Source organism: Mastigoproctus giganteus, chromosome 2 (assembly GCF_048544385.1).
Source record: "Mastigoproctus giganteus isolate SK-2022 chromosome 2, ASM4854438v1, whole genome shotgun sequence".
NCBI lineage: Eukaryota > Metazoa > Arthropoda > Arachnida > Uropygi > Thelyphonidae > Mastigoproctus > Mastigoproctus giganteus.
In genome coordinates this window covers 6,877,302-6,903,931 of record NC_143576.1, presented here as the reverse complement: position 1 = coordinate 6,903,931, position 26,630 = coordinate 6,877,302, and the positions used below count along the sequence as shown (strand labels likewise).

Genomic DNA, 26,630 nt, shown 5'->3' with positions numbered 1-26,630 from the left:
TTTATTTGGGATTAAAAAATAGGTACTCTTCGACTAGGATGCATTTTGGGTTGAACAGACGTCTTATGAGTTTTAAAATTCTTTCATTTATATATTTCATAATCATTTAACCTATGAGATGAATTACATAAAAAGAAACTTTTGCTATTTTTAATATCTGCATCACCAACATATAAATTAGTGCAAATGAATCACATCTGTACTTAGTAAGTTAACTGAAGTTAATTATAATGGCATCATTTCATTACATCTCATATTGTGAATGCCTTCACAGTGAGTTTCCACTCCGGTTATACTTCAAATAAGTAATTCTTCCCCAATAGACTATTGTTATTTATTCTCAGTGGATACTACCACCCAGACTGCTGTTTCAGGGCTATTTGACCCTTCATTGGTGAATGGGTAGATACCTGGTGGTATAATATAATGGCTAATGAGATGTAACGAAATGATGCCATTATAATTAACATCGGTTAACTTACTATGTATAGACATGATTCTTTTGCACTGACTTATTTGTCTGTGAGTTTTTCCTTAGTCTGAGGCTTTTAGCCCTGAATTTTTATTTGAATTACCATAAAAGTTACAAATGATAGGTACATGTTACCCATCACATCAGGAACCTGGAATCAAAAATAAATTTTCTGTCTATACTCCAGAGTAGCTACGTAGGGTCAGCAGAGTTAGAATATTAATGTATTTTATGGTATTACATGGATTTGAACACACTGCGTGTGTAACTGTGTTTATGAGCTGATTGCTTGGCTGTAACATGTGTTGTTATCTCTCTTTTGCATTATGTGCCCTACCTTTTTTCCTTAAGAAATATGTGTTATGTTATTATTAGCTAAAATAATTTCATCTGCTTGCTGGCTTTCTTGAGTTTGCTAGTGAAACCAAGTTTTTACACCAGCTATTTTTGCTGATGCCATTAGTTTAGCTATAATGGCAGAAGTTAAGAATACATTGAAGTAGGAAAATAGATTTTTTTTAAATGGATTATTAGGATATCCAGAATAAAAGTGGGTGATTCAGAATAACTTATCACACATTATCAATCAGATTTACTTTGTTTTTGGTTGGCTTACCTGAAATTTCAATTATGAAATGTAAATATTTTCATTACTGTGAGCTGTAAAATATTAACAAATAGAGAATATTGTATTAATGTGATCTTTACTAAATAGAATAAATTTTATACTGCATGCACCTAGTAATAGTTCTTAATTTTTGAAATTTCATGAAATATTTATTTTTCTGCTTTATGTTGTTAGTGTTTAAAAGACCTTTGTTTCTAACATTTGTTATATTCCTTTACTAGAGTGTACAGCATGAGAACTCATACAGAGATCCCAAAGCCAAGCATTGTTATGGAGAATCTGCCCCTGCAGTTCATCCAGGAGTATCATAACATTGGAAAACAAATTTTTGTATATAATTGCCTTTAAAGATTTTGAAGGATTCAAAATTTTGCTATAATACCATGAAAAGGTTACAACTATCTATATTTTGAAAGTAATTGTTACATGGATATATATCTCTATAAATGCAGAAGAATAATCAGAAATAGAAATATTTGAAATGTCTCAAATTAAACAAAAGTGTATATATAGTATTTACATATAATGTTATGAGCATTGATTGTTAATGCTAAGGATTTGAGCAGAAAGAGGTTAAGCTATGTCATTTTCAAGTGCTTCGTCAAATCAACAGTGGAATGATGGATGTGTGGGCCAAGTCTTTGTTAGTAGTTCCCATTGGAAAAAGGTAAGATATTTTCTGTAAACTGTTATAAGTATTAGTATCAATGATTAGCCATGTGGTAAAAGTAGGAATCCAAGCTTTTGCTACACCAGCCAAAATAAAGAAAGAAAGAAAAAAAAACAAAAAAAAACAGCCCACTTGGTGTTTCCCTATTCCCATTGGTATCAGTCTAGTTGGTCTTTGAATTTTCCCAGTATCAATCTCAATTACCTATAAAGGCATCTGATTCCAACAGCAATTTACCATTTTTTCAGTAAAGACCATCTTCCTGACCTTTACAACATTAAAATTTTGCACAGTGCCCTATATCCCTTTCTGAATGTCATTTAAGAAAACTGAAACAGAGTCTATTTCCAATCTCTGTGATGTCCATTTCTACTTAGTCTGCCAAGCTCCACTTACTTTTTCTGTCAGAATTCTAATTACTGGTGCTTCAACCACTGCTCATTTCAATTGGGCTAATTTATTCACTGTACAAATAATTTGGACAGACAACTTGTGTAGCCGAGACCTGCTAATTTTCTTAAAATTGGACAAATGCTAACTTATTGTAATTTTGATTTTCTCTTGTAGAGGATCTGTGTTCGCATTTTGAATTTAAAATAAATGGTGTGAATTTTAAACCAAATAAAGTGATAAATAGAATGTATAGGCTATTAAGAAATATAGGGATATTAAATTTTAGAATCAGAAATTTCTGATTGTAAAATTTAATATCCCCATAATATTTCTTAATAGCTTATATCATCACTTTATTTGATTTAAAACTCACACCATTTATTTTAAATTCAAAATGAGAACACAGATCCTCTGCAAGAGAAAATCAAAATCACAATAGGTTAGCATTTGTCCAATTTTATGAAAATTAGTGGGTCTCGACTGCAAAAGTTGTTTGTCCAACATGTCCAATAAAGTTTTGAGACTATAGGATTCCCATAATGTCTTTTACACGATGTCAATGTATAAATAATTAGGACAACTGAGTTCTGCAGACTACTGATATTCTCTGCCAGAGACTTAGTAGTTTGGAATTTCCTCTTTTTGATCTTCTTTGGCTTTAAATATCTCTATCCCATTCTGTCAAATTTGTCTGTTGCCACCCCAGGGGCTCGTATCTGGTGAGTATGGGCTTGGCACACCCAGGGTTCTGAGCTGGATATATGATCATTCTTCTCTTTTTTGGTGATTTCCTGCTACTTTTGGCTCTTATTTTCTCTCTCTCTCTCTCTCTCTCTCTCTCTCTCTCTCTCTCTCTCTCTCTCTCTCTCTCTCCTCTCTCTCTCTCTCGGGATAACTCAGAAATTTTCTTTTTGGCTGGTGCAGCAAAAGCCTCAGGCCTCCTTGCACCATATGGCTAATAATAATAATTAGGAAGTACGTGAACCTAAGACACGAGATCAAAGAGATGCAACAAGTAACGTTCATTGTGTCAATCACAGGTATGGTGCCAAAGACCCTACATAACAGCCTAGCAGCAATAGGTCTCCCAGCGAACACCTATAAGGAACTCCAGAAAGTCGCAATCCTGAACACCTGTAGGATAGTCAGAGTTCCTTGACCAACAGTAACACCAGACACAACAACAACCACCTTGTGTACTTGGTAGCAATACTCGTCAGGAGGTGGAACCCCCAATTGGGAGAAATAATATAATAATAATAATAATAATTCCTTTCTTTGAAATTCAGCTTTCTCCAGTCCAACTTTCAAAACAGTGAGATAATTTTCCCTTGGTGAATTTAATGTTCACAATTCCAGCTGTCATCAGTTTTCTAGTCACATGGACTCAACTGCTTGAGATGCTGAGGGTTTTGCAACTACTGATGACCTTGCACAGATTAATTTACTAACCACAATGCTAGGCAATCCTAACCACACAGCCAACACTCTCGATCTTTTTCTCACAACTCTTCAAAGTACACGGTCGAGGTAAATGGCCCTCTAGGTACTTCATATCACTACTGCCGACTGGGCTAGCTGGGTGGGTAAAGTGCCTGCCTAGCAACCCAAAGGTCGCGGGTTCAAATCCTGCCTCGGGCTTGGATCAAAGTACTGCAAAAACCTTGGGAGGTACACTATGGCCACAGAAGCTGATGCTCCAACAACTACAAAAAAAAAAAAAAAAAACATCACTACTTGGTAATGCTCTTTTTTTCCTGTGGATCCTCTCTCCCATGGACATTCTCAGCTTCGTGTTGTTTGCCATTATAAGAATGCAAAATGGGATGAGCTATGATATTCTTATTCTTCTTTTTTAAATTACTGTTTTTAAATCTTCTGATGTCAGTGTTTGCTGAGATCATTTCAGTGAAATTATTTTTTTAAAGATGAAATCCTTCATCCCAAACTCCACCTTAAAATCTTATCCTTTATGTAAACCTTGGTTTTCTAATAAATGTGCTAAAGCTTTTCAATTGTAATATGCATCTTCATCCATTTCTAATATGCATCGTCAGGTTCATTATCTGCCTACTGCTTGCAACAGTTGTAAAGCAGTTATTAATAAGTCTAAACTAGGTTTTGAATAAGCTAAAAGTAGAAAAGTTGCTCTTTGTCCAAATGGTAGTTGAGCACTCTGGTCTCTTCTCAAAACTAATGGCCACAACTTTTGTCCATATATACTCCCATCTCTCATAAAATCTGATGGTCCTATTGCCTCCTCAGCTAAAGATAAAGGCAGTCACATCTCTCTACATGTCTTTCACACATCTCTTTGGTCTTCCATCACAAGAATATCGTAATAGTTTTGAACAATTTTGATACCAAGAAAGCTCAAAGTACTGATGGCATTTTGCCTCTTGTTCTCAAAACCTGTGCTCTTGAGCATGCTCCTGTTCTATGTTACTTTTTACATATATTATACTCTCTTTTGATCAAGCCTATGAGTACTTTTTCACCATTTGTAATTCTGAAATGTTTAGAAAATTGGCTAGTTCACTAAAAATGGTGAAAAGACTCTGATCTGGAGATTTACTCACTGAAACAGCTAACCATAACCTTAGCATTCTAAGGCTCTTCTGAAAATTCCAACTTTTGGTGGAGTACATGTACAGGTTACCTCTCATGCTACATTAAATAGTTCCAAAGGATTAATTTCAGAGTGGGACCTTAAAAATGTGACTGAAGCTGAGCTAATTCAGGAAAATTAAAAGAACAAAAAGTCATTCAATGAAAATGAATAATGATAAAAAAAAGATGGTCTCGTTCCTACTAGAAATATTATTCCTACGTGGCCATTCCACATCAACTTTACCAGCATGTGTTAAAGCCAGATACCTCAATTGCCACATATGTCCCTATTTATCAATTCAAACAGATGCTATGTGTCAAAAATTTGGACACTCAAACAATATGTTGAGGGGGACACAGTCTCCCCAAACTGCTGCTCCAAAGCCCAGAAACAAATGGACTATGCTGCAGAAGTGTCGCAATCCCAAATTGTAAAAGCCAGCATTTAGTTTACTGAAAAGACCGAGAACTTGGGAAGGTAAGAGAATAGATTCAAAAATACAAGGTTGAAAAAAATGGTTATCTATCAGGAAACAAGTTATGCTCAGCATGCCAAAACTCACTTCTGCTGCAGCAACCGAGAAGAATCAGTCATTGTACCCCCATCCATGTCAACTGCTGATTGGGCTCAAACCATATGCTCATCTACACAGCAGACACCTACAGAGCAATGTAAAATGAAGTGTGCTAGCAACATTCCACTAACAATCTTCCCACCAACTGCTTCTGATACTCTGCCAGAAGTTGTAAAATTGGAAGCATCTCAAGGCATGGACTTTGGATGCTCTACCTTTCCAACGAAAGAAAAGATGAAACTAGATCAGTACAAACAAGCTGGATGCAAAAAAAAACATACAAATCATACACAATTTCTACAACCACATAATGCAGAACATTTCTGTAGTACCATATTCCACATTAATGGTCACAAAATTGAGCCTCGAGGACACCCTCTAGTAACATTTCGTTGTACACACAAATTTTGATTTCACCAGTATTTTCCTTTATGAAAAATAACTTCATACTAAGTTATATAACTTCTGAGTGCAATTAGCTTGACGTAGCCTTGCGAGAGAGCTCTCCCACCAAAGGGAGTCGAAAGCCCACTCGAAATCCACGAAAATAGCAAGTACATATTTATAAGAATTTTTTATGTGACTCACAAAATCCACTTGCGCTTACTCACTGGGTCTTCCAGGACAAAATCCATATTGCTGAGAGGAAATTAAATTTGCCTTGTGAAGGTGGGAAATTATTCTGGAAGTCATATGGCATTCCAGAATCTTCCCCATAGTAGCCAACAAAACAATTGGCCTATCATTTCGTGGTTTTCCAGACTTAGGAATAAGTTTTAATAATGCTGTTTTCCAACTAATAGGAAATAAACCCTCACACAAGCACTTATTATATAGTACAAGCAAAATCCTTGGTCTCATCTTGTAAAATCTTGATGTAAAGATATTTTCTAAAAGATCCATACCAGAACATTTAGAAGATTTTATTTTATTAATTACTGAGTCGATGTCATCAATACTGAATAGCTCTGAATTTTCATCGATGAAGTAGTTATCATTAGCTGAATGGATAGATAAATGAAAATCTGTATCCAATCCTTCATCATCAATAGGAAAAAGACTATCTAGTATTACATTAATTGTTCCATACCAATCCAAAGTTTTATTCCCATTTGCCTGCACTGTCCCAAAAATTTCCAGTGAATGTAGCCGATCTCTTGTCAGTTATATAGAAGTCCCCAAGGATTATTATGATCAGATGGTTGAACTAATTTCATCCAATTAGTGTGCTTACTATTTATGATTGCTTCTGTATAAGTAATCTTAATATCAATGTATGTTATGTAACTTCTCAACCTCAGCAGAAGGCCAATGTCGATGGCACTGGTATCTTTTCCGTGCCGCATATACTTGTCTTCTTAAATTAGACAGCTTATTTAGACCATCAAGAACAAGGTCTTTTTACAGTTTTCTTCTTGTTTATTTACTTGTATGATGCTTTTATTAAAGATTCTTGAATGTAATTTGCCAGTTCAGCAGCAGTTTTATTTTAAAATAAATCCGATGGATTGGGAAAATCCAGATTAACGGAGTCTTCAAAATTTGTTCCAATTAATTTTTCTGAGAGACAATCTAATCAGTGCCGGAAGTGATTGAGAATGAAAATCATAGCAATGTGTTGACTTAACAAAATAAACTATCACACGATGATCGCTAATAGTCTAGTGTGTAATGACTGACCATTCTGATATAAGATTTGTGAAAGAAGAGGAAACCAAAGTTACATCTATATTTGACTTGCCTGTCGAGCTACTATAAGTTGTATACTGGCTAGGTCTTTTAACCAGTTAAATTATGACTGATTAAAAAGCCTTACAAAAGGCCACCTCAAAAATCTGTGTTGTTATTATACCATAAGCTCAATTTTGTCGATGTGGTGGCACTAGTTTGGTATGGTTGCCTGTTTTATGTGTTGTGGATCGTCGTGTTGATACTTTCAGTTTTCACACAGATACGGGCTTTATGTTAAAATTCTGATTGTATTGAAGTGTCACTAGTTTGGTATGGTTGCCTGTTTTATGTGCTGTGGATCGTTGTGTTGATACTTTCAGTTTTCACAAGGATATGGGTTTTATGTTAAAATTCTAATTGTATTGAAGTGTGCAACAAAAAAGGTTCTTTGTCCCTGAAACTCCTGTCGAAGTAATGTAAGTACAGTTTTTGGAATATAAAGTAATGCTCATCCCCAAACTGCTAAGCCTAATCACTCCATGCCATGTGATAGCACTTAATCTAATGTATATGCTAACAAATCTTGCTTGTCGATATTCTTCTGGCTCACAAACCGACAACAGCTCTGCGAAAATGTCCTTCTGGCTAACTGAAGAACTGGCTCTTAGAACTGAAAAAGTACTACTGTCTCCATCCTGCCATTTTTAATAAACTCATTTTGTCCGGTATCATTAAATGCCCCAGAGGCAAAAAAGCAGGGAAAAGAAGGAACTGCAACCACAGCATTAAATCGAGCACTACTTTGAGTGGCGATTATGCTCCAGCAATAAACCAAGGGATCTCGTGCACCTTGGCTTGACAACAGCAAATGGCGAGGCTGAGTGTAAAAATATACCTGTAAGAATTACTCCTCAGAATCCATACGCATATCAAACTAAAACAGTTAAGACTAATAACATTGCTGTGGAAAGCAGAAGGAAATTATGCAGTAATAGAAAGCAGAAGGAAATTGTGCAGTTATCCAGGAAAACGTACCTAAGGGAAATCCAACTAAATAAACTGCCTCTACTGGTTAAAATTCTCTTGCAGAACATCAGAAGTATTTGGAATAAAATCACTACTCTGGAAACCATAACCCTCTCTAATTTCTATGATCTTATTCTACTCACAGAAACCTGGACTTCGTCTGAACAAGAAGATTTTATCATCCCCTCAGTCGCCAACTATGATGCTGCAGCGGCATTGAGAGCTACAAAAAAAAAAAAAGGTGGAGGAACCATCATCTTCCTGAAGAACTCATTTGTGATGGTGTCAGAATTCAAATGCCCCTCATCTACCTTCGAGGCAATCCACATCAGAACTAAACTGTCAGATAACTTTCTGGACATCATATCGGTCTACATACCTCCTAAGTCCTCCATGGAAACCATGGAAAGATATTCTGAATTTGTAAACTGGGCTTTCACTGAAATCTCAAAAAACAACTCCATTATTATTGGTGGGGATTTTAATTTACTTCTACCATCTAGTGATTTGTCTAAATTTGTAATATCACAGTTTGAAAGCTTAAGTATAAAGCCTTTAATTTCATCGCCTACCAGAGGTAACAACACATTCGACCAAATCTTCCAAACTCCCACTCTCAATTGCATTTGAATCTGACCATGATCCAGTTTCAAAACAACTGTCCTTCAACATCCCATCTGAATATGAAAAGAACCCCAGTTTACAAAAAGAGATCATTTAACCTCAAACATTTAAAACAGGACATCTGTCTAGAGCTCCTAAGCCTAGTTATTGTTGGTGACTCTATTGTCAGGGAGACGGGGAATATATTGTGTAAAAAGGATAGATGGAACAGGACCAGGGTATGTCTGTAGGAGCAAAAGTTGATGACGTTGTAAAGCATATATCATCTTTTAAGGGCACAAAAGGTGATATTCTTGTACATGTCGGCACCAATGACATTAAGAGTTGGAGATCTGCAGATTAACTTAACAAGTACAGGTCAATGTTGCAAAAAAGTCGCGAGTCAGGGTTAAATTTGAAAGTGTCTGCAATTCTGCCCAGACACGATAGGAGGGAGTACATGATGAGAGCCTTGTCAATCAGTTCCGCTCTGGAGGAAATGTGCAAGGCTCAAGTGGTAAAATTTTTTTCAGCGTGGTCTGTGCTTGTTAACAGGAGAGACTGTTTCTACAGGGATGGGATACACTTAAATAGAAAGGGTGCAAGAATATTTGCTGATGCTATCGAGGCAGTGTTAGGTGGGTCAGAAAACTGCTAACTTGGGGGGATTCACAGGTGAAGGTGATTCTTGCACAACTTCTGTTAGAATAAGTAGCGACCTGGAGTGAGGGGTGCTGGGGGTTTTCAGGGACTGATGGCTGTCATCGTGAAACAGGTGGGTATATGGGATGTGTTAGGGTAACTAGGAATCTGAATAGGTGTATGTATACTTGCATGTATACCAATGCTAGAAGTATAGTCAATAAAATTTGATGAATTTGAAGTGTTGGTCAAGATATCAAAGGTGGATATTGGTGGGATATCAGAGACGTGGTGTCACACTGATATTAGGAATGCAGAATTGGAATTTGGGGAGTACAATGTGTACAGAAAGGATAGACAAGATAGGAAGGGAGGAGGTGTTATGTTTAATTAAGAAAAACATAAAATCAAAAGAAGTGCATCCAATTGATATAGATGAACAGTGCACTGTTGGGTCAGTTTGGTGTGACATAAGCACTGTGAAAGCAAAAATAAGAGTAGGAGTGTGTTATAGGCCTAATGACTCGAATGAGTACAATGAACAGTTGTACAGAGAAATAGAGTGGGCTAGTAAATCAGAATGTCTTATAATGGGGGATTTTAACTTCCCAGATATTGACTGGAACTTGTGGGTTAGTCACTCACACACTACTAAGACTTTTGTGGATTTATTGGATGATTGTTTTCTGCAGCAGCATGTTTGAGAGGCAATACTCTTGTATTAAGAATTTGCAGATAAAGGAACCACTAGGTGGCAGTGAACACAGTGTACTGATGTGGGATTTACTTAAAGATATAATTACCATCAGGGGTAAAGGAAAGGGTTTTTGCTTCTGAAAAGGTGAGTACAGTGGTCTCAGACAGTTTTTAAATTCTGTACAGTGGGATCAACTGACGATGTTACCAACAGTAAATTCTAAGTGGGAAGCATTCAAGGAATTAATCATGGAAGCTACTAAAAGTTTCATACCTATTAAGAAATATTGTTCAAATTTTAGGCCTAAATGGTTAGCATTATCATTAGTAGAGGCAAATGATGCAAGAAAGCAAGCTTATGCAGCATCAACCAAAAAATAAAAAAAAAACCACTTCACCCCTCTGTTCGTTCGAAATATCTGTCCAGCTGAGCCTTAAATTTATTTAGGCTATCGACTTCCATGACAAGGGATGGAAGTCTGTTCCACCAACCAACTACTCGCTGGCTAAAGACAAATTTCCGCACGTCTATCCTACATCTGTCTTTCCTCAATTTGAATTTATGCCCTCTGAGGTGATTATTCTGAGCAAGAGGAGGAATCCCAACACAATTGAGCATGCTCAAACCATTCAAGTCTTTATACACCTCTATCAGATCACCTCGCTGGTGCCTAGTCTCCAGGCACTGTAATTTGCAAAACTTAAACCTTTCTTCGTAAGAGCACCCCTTTGTTCCATTCACTAATCTTGTTACCCTTCTCTGTACTAGTTCCAGCAGCTCTACATAACATCTAGATCAAATGAACTAATGAGACTCGTTACAGAGAAGAAAAATGCACGTGATTCATATAAAGTATCAAGCGACTCAGAAGCTTATGGCAGATATAAGCTAGTCTGTAATCAGGTCACAAAGGAGGTTAGGCAGGCGAAGGCAGATTACGAGAAATCTTTGGCAAAAGATGCTAAGAAAAACAGCAAGGATTTCTTTACTTATATAAGGATTTCTTTACTTATATAATGATAATCCCATTATATAAGGCCTATGTTAGACCACACTTGGAATACTGTGTTCAAGTATGGAGACCGCACCTAAAGAAAGACATCGAGCTTCTTGAAAGGGTGCAAAGAAGGGTAACTCGCCTGGTGAGATCGGCAAAAGGGCGTCCATATGAAGAAAGACTTCGAATATGTGGGTTGCAGAGTTTGGAAACTAGACACCTTAGAGGAGATTTGATTGAGGTGTTTAAGGCTCTGAGAGGCATCAGTAAAATGAATGAGGACAAAATTTTCAAGATTATAAATGATGCTAGAACTAGGGGACATAAATTCAAGTTACGCGGGGAAATGTTTAGATTGGACTGCAGGAAGTTTTATTTTAGCCAGCGAGTTATAAATTACTGGAATAAGTTGCCTTCATGGGTGGTAGAGGCCGACAGTTTGGGGAAATTCAAAGGTCATCTGGATAGTACTTTCGGGTAAGGGAAGCGCATAGGATGATAGGATTAATTTCCTTTTTATTTAATTTTTAATTTCATTTTATTATTTTTATTTATTTATTAATTATTATTATTTATTTATTTAATTTTTGTTTTTATCATTGTTTTGTTCGGATTTTTTTTTTTTTTTTTTTTTTGGCTGGTGCAGCATAAGCCATAGGCTTTCTTGCACCATACGGCCGTTACTAGTACTAATACTAATACTAATAAACTCTAAAAGGAAGGGGATGAATCTGATTGGTCCACTTGATATCAATGGTTCGACTGTTGATGATCCTGCTCGGATAGCAAACAAACTGAATGAGTATTTTGCATCTACATTCACACATGAGGAGTTATTAAGGTTAGCATTAGTAGATGCATTTGATGCAAGAAAGCAAGCTTAAGCAGCATTAGCCAAAAAAAAAAACCACTTCCCCTTTACCCCTCTGTTCGTTCGAAATACCTGTCCAGCTGAGACTTAAACTTATTTAGGCTATCAATGTCCACGAAAGGAATGGAAGTCTGTTCCACCAACCAACCACCCCCTGGCTAAAGGCAAATTTCTGCATGTCTATCCTACATCTGTCTTTCCTCAATTTGAATTTATGCCCTCTCAGGTGATTATTCTGAGCAAGAGGAAGAATCCCATCAGCATTGAGCATGCTCAAACCATTCAAGGCTTTATACACCTCTATCAGATCACCTCGCCGGTGCCTAGTCTCCAGACACTGTAATTTGCAAAACTTAAGCCTTTCTTCGTAAGAGCACCCCTTTGTTCCATTCCCTAGTTGCCCTTCTCTGTACCCGTTCCAGCAGCTCTACATTCTTCTTGAAATGAGGCCTCCAGACCTGTATACAGTACTCTAGGTGTGGCCTGACCATTGCCTTTACAAGGGAATAATCACCTCCTTATCCCTGCTAGAAAAATTCCTATATATCATTGACAATACACCATGAGCTACTCTTGCAGCCCGTCTGCACTGTCAGAGAACTTCATATCTGCCTGCACAACCACCCCCAGGTTTCTTTCATTCTCTACAACTATCAGTGTAGTACCACAGAGTTGATACGTTGCTCTGGGGTTGCTGTTTCCCATATGTAGTACTTTACATTTGTCTATGTTAAACTTCATTTGCCACCTCTCAGCCCATCTGCTCAACCTTTCCAGATCCTGTTGGAGCAGCATAGTGTCAGTAGTGTCCTTGACAACCCTGCAAACCTTTGAATCGTCTGCAAACTTGGACATTAAGCTTGATATACCATCATCAATATCATTTATAAATACAGAAAACGATAATGGACCCAACACTGAACCCTGAGGGACTCCATTAATAACATAAGTCCATGATGAGCAGTGTCCATTGATTACCATTCTCTGTCTTCTCCCACTCAACCAGCCCTTTATCCATATCAGCAGTTTGCCTCCAATGCCATACTGCTCCAATTTGTGCAGCAGTCTTCCATGTGCAACAGTATCAAAAGCCTTTCTAAGATCCAAATATATAATATCAAAGTTATTCCCTGCATCCAATTGTTTTGTGACTGCATCATAGTATCCGATCAGTTTGGTCAGGCAAGACTTTCCCTTAACAAAACCATGCTGTGTCCGAGCTATGATTGAAGTCTTGTCTAGATGATCCTGCAGTGCTTCTTTAACCAGTGCCTCCATTAATTTCACTGGAACAGAAGTTAAACTAACAGGTCTGTAATTATCTGTGTCTCCCATTGATCCTCCTTTGTGAATTGGAGTCACATTTGCACATACCTAGTCTGTGGGTACCTCCTCTGAGTCCAAGGAAGCTCTCATAATTATGGCTAAAGGTTTGCTTACTTCCTTTGCTGCCTCCTTTAATATAACTGGATAGATTCCATCCACCCAGGGGCCTTTCTTGTGTTTATTTTCAACCATTTCTTTCCCACTTTACTCTCAGTTATTACAAGATTCTCTAGCTTACTGCCAGAGTTGAATACACCTCTGGCATTCCCCTCGCTGAATAACTCCTAATGTGTGAATGTTGATGCAAAATATTCATTTTATTTGTTAGCTACCTGAGCAGGATCATCAACAGTTGACCCATAGATATCAAGTGGACCAATCTGATTCATCCCCTTCCTTCTAGAGTTTACATAAGTAAAGAACGCTTTGCTGTTTTTCTTTGCATCCCTTGCCAAAGATTTCTCGTAATCTGCCTTTGCCTGTCTGAGCTCCTTTGTAACTTGGTTATAGATCAACTTGTATCTATCATAGGCGTCACGTCTTAATTTATATGTATCCCATGCATTTTTCTTCTCTGCCATATGCCTCATTAGTTCATCTGACATCCATTTAGGCCTAAACCTTGAACAATATTTCTTAGTTGGTATGTAAAGCCTAGTAGCTTCCAAGATAAGTTCTTTGAATGCTTCCCAATTTGAATTTGCTGTTGGTAACATCATCAGTTGATCCCACTGTATAGAATTTAAATACTGTCTCAGACCATCGTAGTCGTCTTTACGAAAGCAATAACCCTTCCCTTTACCCCTGATGGTAGTTACCTCTTTGAGTAAATCCCACTTCAGCCCACTGTGATCACTGTCACCTAGTGGTTCCTCTATCTGCAGATTCTTAATGCATGAAGCATCACTACTGATAATCAAATCAAGAGTATTACACCCTCTATTTGCCTCCCGAACATGCTGAAGTAGAAAACAATCATCCAATAAATCCACAAAAGCCTTGCTCATGTGTGAGTGACCAACCCACAAATTCCAGTCAATATCTGGGAAATTAAAATCCCCCATTATAAGACTCTCTGATTTACTGGCCCACTCTATTTCTCTGTACAGTTTCTTATTATACTCATCAGATTCATTAGGCCTATAGCACACTCCTACTCTCAATTTTGATCTCCCAGTGCTTATGTCACACCAGACTGACTCGACACTGCACCATCCAGCGATGTCGACTGGCTTCACTTAATGCTAATGCTAAAGTATAGTTGCATATACTATACTTTAGCATTAGCATTAAGTATAGTTGCATATTCCAAATAATTCAGAGAATCATTAAAATCCTCAGTAGGAGGACAATATAGAGATATTAAATAAAATGACATAGAATGGTATGTTATTAGAATGCAAGTAGCACATGCAGAGCAAAGTGTATTGGTCACTGTAACATCAACCCTTTGGTTAAAAACCATAATACAAGTTTTTAATTAACTGATACCAATTGAATTATGCTTGCTTTTATAGGAACATCTGTTATTTTAGATTGCCCATTATTTACTTTAACGGAACATGGATCTTGTATAACTGCAATATCAATAGAATTCTACTTAGTAGACACACTTATCTCATCAGCTACAACTCTCGAACATTGGCCATTAATCTGTAACCTTTTTTAGTTGTAGAAATATAGTAGTTTGATTATTATCTCTCTCAACTTCAGTCTGTACAGACTCAATCATCAGAAATCCTTTGTTGTGCCAGTTCTAAAGCTCTTTTATGTTCACAGTTGTTGGGATCTCTAATAGAATGCTGAAAGTTTCTTTTGCACCTTTTAGAATTTACACAACAAGGGGATTCCTCTTTATTTGGACATTTTGCATAGACATGACCACTCGTTTGCACAATGCCAAAAAGATGGAGATGTGTGGGTACAGTACTGAGCCTAATAGTAATCGTGGCATGTGATGCAAGAAAGCAAGCATATGAGCTTATGTGGCATCAGCCAAAAAAAAAAAAAAAAAATTCACACAACCATTCAATTTAAATGTTTGTCCACTTCCTCCTGAAATTTATTTAACCTATGAACTTCCACAATGACAGATGGACGTTTGTTCCAACAATTAACCACTGCTAGCTAAAGGCAAATTTGCACACATCTATTCTATGGCTGTCTTTTACCTTAGGTTCATAATCTGAACAAGTGGAAGAATCCCATCAGAATTCAGTGTGCTCAACCCATTCAAGGCCTTAAATCAGACCTCAATCAGATCACCTCGCAGGTGCCTAGTCTCCAGCCGCTGCAATTTGCAGAATTTAAGCCTTTCTTGGTAAGAGGATCCCTTCATTCCCCTCACCAATCTTGTTTCCCTTCTCTGTACACACTCAAGCAAATCTACATCCTTCCTAAAATGAGGCTGTCAGATCTGTATGCAGTACTGAAGGTGTGGCCTGACCATTGCCTTATACAGAGCGAAAATCACCTCCTTTTCCCTGCTAGTAAAATTCCTATATATCATTGACAAAACCCCATGACCTGCTCTGGCAGCCTGTCTGCATTGTTCAGAAAACTTCATATCTGACTGCACAATTACTCCCAGAGTTTTTCATTTTCTACCACACAATAGGACGTTATTGTAGTACCACACTGTGTAGTATCTAAGTGTAGTACCACACAGTTGGTACATTCCTCTGACGTTACTTCTACCCATATGCAGTACTTTGCATTTGTCAATGTTAAACTTCAGTTACCACTTCTCAGCCAATTTTCCCAAATTTTCTAGATCCTGTTGCAGTAGCACGCTGCCATTACTGTCATTAACCACCCTGCCAACCTTTGTATTATCTGCAAACTTCGAAACTAAGCTTGATATACCTTCATCACTATCATTGATAAATATACAAAACAACAGTGGACCCAATACCGAACCCTGCTGGACTCCACTGATAACATTAGTCTACGAAGAGCAGTGCCCATTGATTACAAAACTCTCTTTTCTCCCACTCAACCATCCTTTTATCCACTGTAGCAACTTACCCTTAATACCATTCTGCTCCAATTTGTGCAGTAGTCTTCCATGTGCAACAGTGTCAAAAGCTTTCCCGAAATCCAAGTATATGAAATCAAAATTATTTTTTGCATCCTTTTCCTTTGTAACCACATCATAATATCCAATCAGATTTGTCAGACAAGACTTTCCCTTAATAAACCCATGCTGTGTCTGAATTATTGCTGCAGTCTTTTCTAGATGATCCTGCAATGCATCTTTAACCAGTGACTCCATTATTTTACCCGGAACAGAAGTTAAACTCTAGAGCAAAGTTTCCAGCATCCCCCCCCCCCATACTTCTCCTTCAACCCACGCACGGTACTAAGTACTATAGGTTTTGATACCTTTCGTGTTTGGGGTTTTCATAAAAAAAAAAAGAAAAAAACTAACTTGCCTGTAATTACTCCCATCATCCTTCGATCCCCTTTGTGAATTGGGGATACATTTGCACATCTCCAGTCCGTGGGGACCTCCCTTGAGTCCAAGAATGCTCCCATAATTATGGCTAAGGGTTTGCGTAGTTACTTTGTCACCTCCTTTAATATAATTGGTTATATCCCATCCAACCCAGTCGCCTTTCTTATGTTTAACTTCAACAATTTCTCCTCCACTTTGCTTTCAGTTATTACAAAATCATTAAGCACCCTGCTACAATTTGATAATCTTCTGGCATTTTCAATCCATAATAACTCCTCATGTGTGAATGTAGATGCAAAATACTCATTCAGTTTGTGAGCAGGATAATCAACAGTCAGTGATCATGTGAGCTGGATCATCAACAGTTGAACCATCGATATTAAGTGGACCAATCTTATTCATCCCCTTCCTTTTAGAATTTATATTTGATATAAGTAAAGAAATCCTGGCTGTTTTTCTTAGCATCCTTTCCCAATGATTTCTCGTAATCTGCCTTCGCCTGCCTAACCTCCTTTGTGACTTGATTACACACTATGGATTACAGAAGCCTATGGTTTATATCTGCCATAAGCTTCTGTGTCGCCTGATAATTTATATGCATTTCTCTTCTCTACCACATCCTGTTTCATCTATCCTTTTTACACATTATATTACCCGTCTCCCTGACAATAGCATTAGTAGAGGCATGTGATGCAAGAAAGCAAGCTTATGCAGCATCAGCCAAAAAAAAAAAAAAAAAAAAAAACACTCCGATTACATCCCTCCATTCATTCCAAATACCTGTCCAACTCAGTCTTAACTCCCTGAGAATAGCATTAGTAGAGGCATGTGGCTGACCAGGCTAGCCAGGTAGGTAAAGTGCCTGCCTGGCAACCCAAAGGTCGCGGGTTCGATTCCCGCCTTGGGCTTGGATCACAGTAAAATGCAAAAAAACTTTGGGAGGTGCATTATGGCCATAGAAGCTGATGTGCCAACAACTAACAAGGGAAAAAAAAAATAGAGGCATGTGATGCAAGAAAGCAAGCTTATGCAGGATCAGCCAAAAAAAAACGTTCTGATTTCATCCATCTATTCGTTCCAAATACCTGTTCAGCTCAGCCTTAAATTTAATTAGGCTATCAACTTCCGCAACAAAATAATCAAGTCTGCTACATCAGTCAACTATCCATTGGCATAGTCACCAACAATAACTAGTTCCTTTGGGACCAGCGTATTCTGCCTTGGAGATTGCCGCTGTGTTGCCTGATGCACAGGAGCGAGCTCTGGCGTTGAATTGGGCAGCTGAGAGCTTGACGGGCCCCTCATATTAATTTCTTCGAGGGCATCTACCCTACACCTCAAGCTCTCATAGACGACCATTGAATGCTGAGTTGATGCCTAATTTCTTGACATTCTCTCTGCACCTGCCACACACAAAGATATCCTCCTTGGCTAGATCTTGTTCTGTTCCAGAGAGTTCAGCAAACATTTCGCAAGTTGTACATTTTTGTAGGCTGTGATTCATTGGAGAATTGCCCCCTCAGTTTTCCCCCGAGACACAGCAATTCTTCCACTTTGTACCCGTTGCTTTGCTGCTCTAGTCTGGACATGATATTTTAAATTAATAAGATCAATAAATTTAATTAATTAATTGTCAGTACTACACTAGCTAATAGAATCCTAAATGCAGTGATCCATATTGCGCTATATAATTTTACTTTAGAGCTACCTAGTTACCAAATAAAAATTTGAATTCCCTACCACTCTCTATACAAAAACAATGGCTGCAAGATTCAAATGAAACAATGGTTTTACATATATTAAGTAGTAATTTACAAAAACTCTTATCTAAATTAAAAATAAAAATAACCAGCGTAACTAGAACTATAAGGCTACTTATAAAGTACAATATAAAATAACAATTATATAAATAAAATGGCAAACACTTATCGCTTTTTCGTAGCCTGTAATTCACAGCTGTAATTTTTAAAGAGAGTCAGCACCCTCCAGTATGCCCGTATCCCAAGCAGTACTGCCAGGGAAACTCATTCAAAGTCAAGTTTAAAACTTAACAAAATTCTGTTGTAAAACTTAGGACCATTGTATTGTCTATGCAGTTTCAACAGTTTTTACAGCCAGCAAGATTTAAAGGACAAAAATACTCTTGTAAGCATCTTATAATTAGAGAAATGTCATCCTTTTTTGCATGGATTCTTAAAGATAAATGTGATTATTGATATGAGTGCCGGATTGCTCTGAATATAAAAATGGAGATTTTTTTTTTTGTAAAACATGCCAGATTTTAAAGAATTTTGGATCATAAAGTGCTGGATTTTACAGTTTACTGTATTATATGGCACCTCCATAGCCAGATGGGCAGAAGCAGCAGTGCATAGCACACGCTTCTTGATTTAGACCGGGGTTCGAGCCATGACAACCAAATACGAAGGATGTGGAAAGGTCAGGGAATGACCACTGCATATCCCCCGGAGCAATATGGCCCTAGTTGCTAATGCTTCTAAAAACCAAATAACAAATAACAACAATAACTGTAGTACAGGCCGGCCTCGATTAACGCGATTAATTCGTCCCGCGAGCACATCGCGCAAAACGGAAACGCGTTAATCGAATATCATAACCAATAGGAAAAATTATAATTGGTCCTTGACCTTCTGGAATGTCCATAAAGAATTTTAAAAATACCTTTTAAATAACTTTTTAACTGTATATAATGTAAAAGATAATGAAAATAATTATGGAATTAAATGTTTATTGCATAAAACAGCGGTTCTTAAACTGTGTGCCGCGGAATATTTTAAATTTTCGAGGGAAACACAGCGATACTCGACATCTGTTGGACACCGCGCGAACTACTAGCTCGAGGTTGTTCACAGTTTCAGCATTTCTTATTAAGTTGTTCGGACCTAACTACTAAACGAAACTGTTAAGTATTTCTTTTGGTCTGGGTGCGCCTTGAAAAAAATTACTGAGACATTAAAGGCGCCCTGACCCGAGAAACTTTGGGAACCTCTGACATAAAATACACAATGAAGAAATTACTGTTGCGGAAATATTTGAACAGTGTTCACTTTCTCTTTTCATCAATCAATTTCCGATAGCCGACAACAATCTTCTCTGGGCCCTGGCGAAATAAATATCGCAGAGAACATCAAACCTTTTGTTTGAGGTTCTATGTGATACGAAAGATTTCATCTAATTCTTTTACCATTATCTCCTTCGTGGTAACATTTTCATCTGGCTCATTTAAAAATTTGAATTTTTAAATGCAAGTCTGCATTAACTTTATTAGCAGGAGACAAACACGTCTTCTTCCAATGGTTGATGGAACACACCGAGGCGGGCAGCAGGCAAACGTTTGTTTATTGACCCGTGGGACTCGTGGTAAGCTTAACGCGCGATTCAAATATTTTTCAACTATCGCATAAAAAAAAAAACGATCGCGTTAACTGGAAATTTTCATCATGTAAAGTGAAAAGTGGTATCATTTTTCAAATAGCGTTAACTGAATATCGCATTAATCAAACTCGCGTTATGCGAGGCCTAGCTGTATATATCAATCATGATCATTTCATACTATGGATTCCTTACTTGTACTGTCAACTTTGTGATACAGTTTCATTTGTGAGTGATGATCAATATTACTGTCCCTAGTACTTTACCTGACTTGTTGATACAAATAGCAGTCATCTATTTCATTAAAATTTTTTTTCCTCCCATGAATTTCTTTCCAGTTGCTCCAATTTTAAAATATCCTATAACAAGGTACTCACTCGTTCATTTTGTCTGCATGTAGGGGTTCCCATCATACTTTTCTCAGGCTTCTGGTCTGTAGCATACAATCACCGTGTTTTTTGCGTATGATTTCTACACCAAATTGACTTAATAATGACATGCCGCACTACTGAATCTGAGATACCCTTTTCAGACACAGGCATGCTGCTTATCAAAAGTGCATGCCTCAACTCTATTCAAAGTCAATTTAATTAATGACCCATCTGTTACAAACCTCTCCCTTCCTGTATCATACATGTTCAATTTCTACTGCATGGCTTTTCTGTAGATACTTCCACAGGCATGGTCCTTCTTAATTGACATCAATAATTCAACCCACACTCTCCCAAAAACTAGTCTGAACACATGCTGCAATCAATTCAGCATTCATTTACTGTCAAACTTCAGACACACTGAACAACTTTTTCTCTTCTTCATTTATCCCTTTTATTTCTGCCTTATGGAACAACTTTCCTTTACACTTTTCTGCAAGTTGAAGGAAGATGATATTTGTATCACTGCTAACAATTTTTCTAGTTCTTCCTTGAATTTATTCAAACTTCCAAATTCCAGATGGAAGTTGTTCCAGCACTCACCTACCAACTGGCTAAAAACAAATTTATGCACATTTATCCTGCAACTATCCTTCTTCAGCTTGAATTTATGCCCCCTTATGTGTGTAGTATGGACACCAGGAAGAATTCTATTACTCAGTCCATTCAAAGCCTTAAACACTTCAGTTAGATCTCTTTGCAGGTGACTAGTCTCTAGGCACTACAGTTTGTAGAACAGAAGCATTTCCTGGTGAGAGAATCCTTTTGTTCCCCTCACCAATCTTGTTGCTCTTCTCTGCACCTGTTCCAACAGATCCACATCCTGTAAATGCGCCTAAAATTTGTAGGAGGAGTTGTTCATATTAGTAGTCGCAAATAGTGTAAGAAAGCAAGATTATATCACATCAGCAAAAAAAAAGGAAACCACCTCATTTATCCCTTCTAATAAATTTATTAAATAAAAAAATATTTATTTAAAATTATTTTTTAAATTTATTAAAATAAATTTAAAAAATAATTAATAAATTTATTATTTTTTAAATTTATTAAAACTACTTACCTGTCAACTTTTGGAATTTTTATTCCATTTGTACAAATATTCATGATAATACTTATTCTTCTAATGTGTGAAGCCAGAAGTGAGTTTTTCAGAGTTTTTAGCAAACAAAACAGATAAATCTCAAGGAAGTATATGATAGAAAAAATGTGATTTAATATAGATAAATAATTATTGCACAATTTGGTAAATCATGGGGAGGTTGCTGGACAACCGCGAGTCTGTTAGGGTTATATTGGCAAGATCCTGAAGGACAAGAGGTAGACAGTTATTATAAATAGTGGATGAGAATTATAAGTAGGGTCCTTGAAGGTTCATGTGAAGGGCCACTCTTGTTTTCCTGATCTTAGCATTAGTAGAAGCATATGATGCAAGAAAGTATGCTTATATAGCATCAGCCAAAAAAAAAAAAAAAAAAACTCCTTCCCATTTCACCTATCCATTCACTCCAAAAGTTTGTCTAATTCAGCCTTTAATTTATAAGCTGTCAACTTCCACAATGACAGACAGAAGTTTGTTACGGTAATCAACCATAGCCTGCCTAAAGGCAAATTTCTGCACATCTATTCTACACCCATTCAGCTTACTTAAAAGTGTAACTACCGTCAAGGATAAAGGGAAGGGTTTTTGCTTTCATAATGGTGACTACAGTGGTCTCAGAGAGTTTTTAAATTCTATACGGTGAGATCAACTGATGATGTTACCAACAGTGAATTCTAAATGGGAAGCCTTCGGGGACTTAATCCTGGAGGCTACTAGGCTTTTCATACCAACTAAGAAATACTGTTCAAGGTTCAGGCATAAATGGATATCAGATGATATTAAAATGAGGCTCATGGCAGAGAAGAAAAATGCATGGGATGCATATAAATTATCAGGTGACACAGAAGCCTGCGATAGATATAAGCTATTGTTTAATCAAGTCACAAAGGAGGTTAGGCAGGCAAAGGCAGATTACGAGAAATCTTTGACAAAGGATGCAAAGAAAAAAAGCAAAGAGTTCTTTACTTATGTGAATTCTAGAAGATTGGTCCACTCGATGTTGGTGGTTTGACTGTTGATGATCCTGCTCAGTTAGCTGACAAACTGAATGAGTATTTTCCATCTACATTCACACATGAGGAGTTGTTCAAGGAGGGGAATGCCAGAGGTTTATCAACTCAAACAGGGAGCTAAGTGATTTTGTATTAACTGAGAGCAAAGTGGAGGAGAAATTTTTGAAGTTAAACATAAAAAAAGGCACCTGGGGTGGATGGAATCTATCCAGGCATATTGAAGGAGGGAGTGAGAGAAGTTAGCAAACCCTTAGTCATAATTATGAGAGCATCCTTAGATTTAGGAGAGGTCCATTGGACTGGAGATGTGCAAATGTATGTCCAATTCACAAAGGGGATTCAAAGGGTGATGCAAATTATTATAGACCTGTTATTTTAACTTCTGTTCCTTGAAAAATAATGGAGTCACTAATTAAAGCGGTGATACAGGATCACCTAGATAAGGCTGCAGTAATAGTTCAGACACAGTGTGGGTTTGTTAAGGGGAAATCATGTCTGACCAATTTGATTAGATCCTACAATGTGGTCACAAAGGAACTGGATGCAAAAAATAGTTTTGATATCATATACTTGGATTTCAGGAAAGCTACTGTTGCACCTGGAAGACTGCTGTTCAAATTGGAGCGGTATGGAATTAAGGGCAAGTTGCCGCAATGAATAAAGGGATGGTTGAGTAGGATATAGCAGAGAGTGGTAATAAATGGACACTGCTCTATGTTGACTAATGTTATTAGAGGAGTCCCCCATTGTTATTTGGGAAGGGCCCATTGTTATTTTTTGTATTTATCAGTGATATCGATGAAGGTGTATCAGGCTTAATGTCCAAGTTTGCAGATGATACCAAGGTTGGCAGAGTTGTTAATGACACTAGAGATGGTATCCTACTGCAAAAGGATCTAGAAAAGTTGGGCAGATGGGCTGAGAAGTGGCAACTGAAGTTTAACATTGAGAAATGCAAAGTTCTACATATGGGTAGCAGTAACCCAAGAGAAACATACCAACTGTGTGGTACTACACTCTGCAAGGTGGAGAATGAAAAAGACCTGGTCAGTCAGATATGAAATTCTCTGAGCAGTGCAGACAGGCAGCCAGAGCAGGTCATGGAGTTTTGTCAATGATATATAGGAATTTTGCTAGCAGTGACCAGGAGGTGATTATCCCTTTGTATAAGGCAGTAGTCAGGCCACACCTTGAGTACTGTGTACAGGTCTGAAGGCCTAATTTTAGGGAAGATGTAGAGTTGTTAGAACGAGTACAGAGAAGGGCAACAAGATTAGTGAATGGAACAAAGGATTGCTCTTACGAAGAAAGGCTTAAGTTTGCAAATTACAGTGTCTGGAGACTAGGCACCTGTTAGGTGATCTGATTGAGGTGTATAAAGCCTTAAATGGTTTGAGCATGCTCAATGCTGATGGAATTCTTCCTCTTGCTCAGAATAATCGCCTGAGAAGGCATAAATTCAAATTGAGGAAAGATAGTTGTAGGATAGATGTGCGGAAGTTTGCCTTTAGCCAGTGGGTGATTGATTGTTGGAACAAACTTCGATCTGTCATTGTAGAAGTTGATAGCTTAAACAGATTTAAGGCAGAACTAGACAAATATTTGGAGCGGGTGGATGGTTGAAATATGAAGGTGTGTGTGTGTGTTTTTTTTTTTTTTTTGGCTGATGCTATATAAGCTTGCTTTCTTGCATCATGTGCCCTTGCTCATGCTATGTATATATATCCATAGGAGCTGCAGTGATCTTTCCTACATCCACAACCTCTGTCCTGTTACCAATTGAATGCAGAATTTTTACAGCTGAACTCTGTGGTCAAAATGGCTTTGAATCTCCTTAATAACCTTTTAAATAACCAGGTAATAATATATACATACTCTTTTTGAGTGCAGTTAGTGCCTTACAGAATAAATTACAAAATTGCCATCCCCTTCTCACACAAATCAGATCACAGTTATGTAACCTTGACAAAAACAAGCTGACTATCAGATTTTACTGGATACTCAGCCACATCAGAATTCCAGGAAATGAGCATTCAGACGAAGCAGCAAAGCAACCTGCTTGCTTTGATTCCATCCCAGTTCCTTACTCTGATTTCAAACAATTATACAATAGATATGTACTGAGATGTGGTCTGAAATGTGGCATACCCGGTCAAGATACCAGCTTCTTGTGATAAAACAGTATCCGCAGTTGTGGGGGTGCCTCCGTAGCCAGGTGGGAAGGAGCAGCAGTGTGTAGCACACGCTTCTTGATTAGACCGGGGTTCAAGCCCATCACCACCAAATACGGAGGATGCGGAAAGGTCAGGGAATGACCATCGCATATCCCAGAGCAATATGGCCTTAGTTGCTAATGCTCCTTAAAACCAAATAACTAACTAACCACAGTTGTGGAGATCCAGTTTCAGATTAAACAGGCATAAAGAGGTCATGCTTGCAAGAGCACGAATTGGCCATACACATATAATATACCTCTTTTTACTGCTAGGGGAAGATCTTTGCTTACAGTATAGCTCCCTACATACTGTTAAGCATATTCTAATTAAGTGTGCACATTACCATGCAGCTCGAATTGCATGTTTCAAATAATAGCTTAACTTGCAAAAACCTCTGCAACTAACCCATATACTTGGAGATGATAGCAATTTCTAAGAACTTTTTACTTATCAGAAAATGATCAATGTTTACAGTCACTTCTAGACCAATTTCCTATAATGTATACATTCACTTCTAGACCAAAGTAATAGGTGCAATTTGGCCATAGTAGCCTTTGCGCCATTAAACCCCACTTCAACAACAACAGTGCATTTAAAAAATATTGATTCTCAAAGGGAAATTGTTAATAAATGATTTCAGGGAACAATGAAATTTTGGATTATAAAGCATTAATCATCAGCTTTTATACAATATTAGATTATTATTATTATTAGCTACATGGTGCAAGGAAGCCTGAGGCTTATGCTGCACCATCCAAAAAAAAAAAAAAAATCCTGAGTTACCCTCAGAGAGAGAGAGTCAAAAGTAGAAGGGAATCACCAAGAAAGAGAAGAATGATGATATCCAGCTCAGGACCCTGGGTGTGCCAAGCCCATACTCTGAATATGAATTACTGTTCACAACAAGTATTTGTTACTCTCTGAATAAGTTTTTATCAAATGTGATTGTAATTTTTAAGAATATTTAGAACTGCATGCATTCATTATATTCAATTTTGTGTATCTGAAAATATCTGCGTAGCAGAATAAACTTCATTTAGTAATCTTTATAATGGATGAAATCATTTTACATTCCATGTCATTAATATATTTTTGCTCTATATGAGGTGTAGCTATTAAATAATAAGAATGTTGCAATATAATAAATATAATGAAATATTTCATACCTTACACATTATCCCTTTTAAAATAATTGCATTGGGCTTGAACGCACTGTTCCATACATTTCTTCTAAGCATTTCTGGAAGTTCTCTGTAAGCCCTATTAACACTTCGGTTGTTTTTTCTGAATGCCTTCAGAAGACTGAAAATGGATTACCTTAAGTATGCTTTTCAGTATAGAGAGGAGAAAAAAAGTTGCAAGGGTTTAGATTTGGTGAGTAGGGTGCATGTTCACACGCAAGGATTTGTTTTTTGGTTAGAAACTGATGAACAGAAAGTGCGTTGTGTGCTGGAGCATTGTCTTGGTGGAGCACCCAACTATCCTTTTGCATTTCATGTCTCTTCCTTCAAATTTTTTAATGCAACCTTGGCAGAACTTCAATGTAGTTTGTTTGATTGACAGTCTGAGTTGATGGGAAATATTCAGCTATAAAGCTTTACAATATATGGCCGAAAATTAAAGGAATTATTATAATTCCTTTAATATTGAAGAAAACAAGATGCATTGTTTTCATTTTTGATTTTGGCATTCTTGTTTTTTTTTGTTCTGGGGGATTGTTTTGTTTTCCATTGCATTGACTGTCTTTTAGTTTTGGGTTGTACTGGAAGAGCAAACTTTCATTACAAGTAAATACAATAATCTTCTTCAATTTTTTAAAACATCTTCACAAACTTGGAGT

At 37.3% G+C, this 26,630-nt stretch overlaps 2 protein-coding genes across 2 annotated transcripts in view; both read left to right on the top strand.

Annotated features, from left to right (window-relative positions):
- Positions 1 to 1,412, top strand: part of LOC150089138 (SREBP regulating gene protein) — a 117,796-nt gene extending 116,384 nt beyond the window's left edge. Inside the window, exon 6 of the mRNA XM_090389438.1 lies at positions 1,322 to 1,412. Within this exon, the coding sequence (XP_090245564.1) occupies positions 1,322 to 1,411 (90 nt within the window). The 3' untranslated portion in view covers position 1,412. The remainder of the gene's footprint in view (positions 1 to 1,321) is intronic.
- A 153-nt stretch (positions 1,413 to 1,565) lies between these two features.
- The window catches only part of LOC150089137 (uncharacterized), a 448,517-nt gene continuing 423,452 nt past the window's right edge, over positions 1,566 to 26,630 (top strand). Inside the window, exon 1 of the mRNA XM_090389422.1 lies at positions 1,566 to 1,767. Within this exon, the coding sequence (XP_090245548.1) occupies positions 1,681 to 1,767 (87 nt within the window). The 5' untranslated portion in view covers positions 1,566 to 1,680. The remainder of the gene's footprint in view (positions 1,768 to 26,630) is intronic.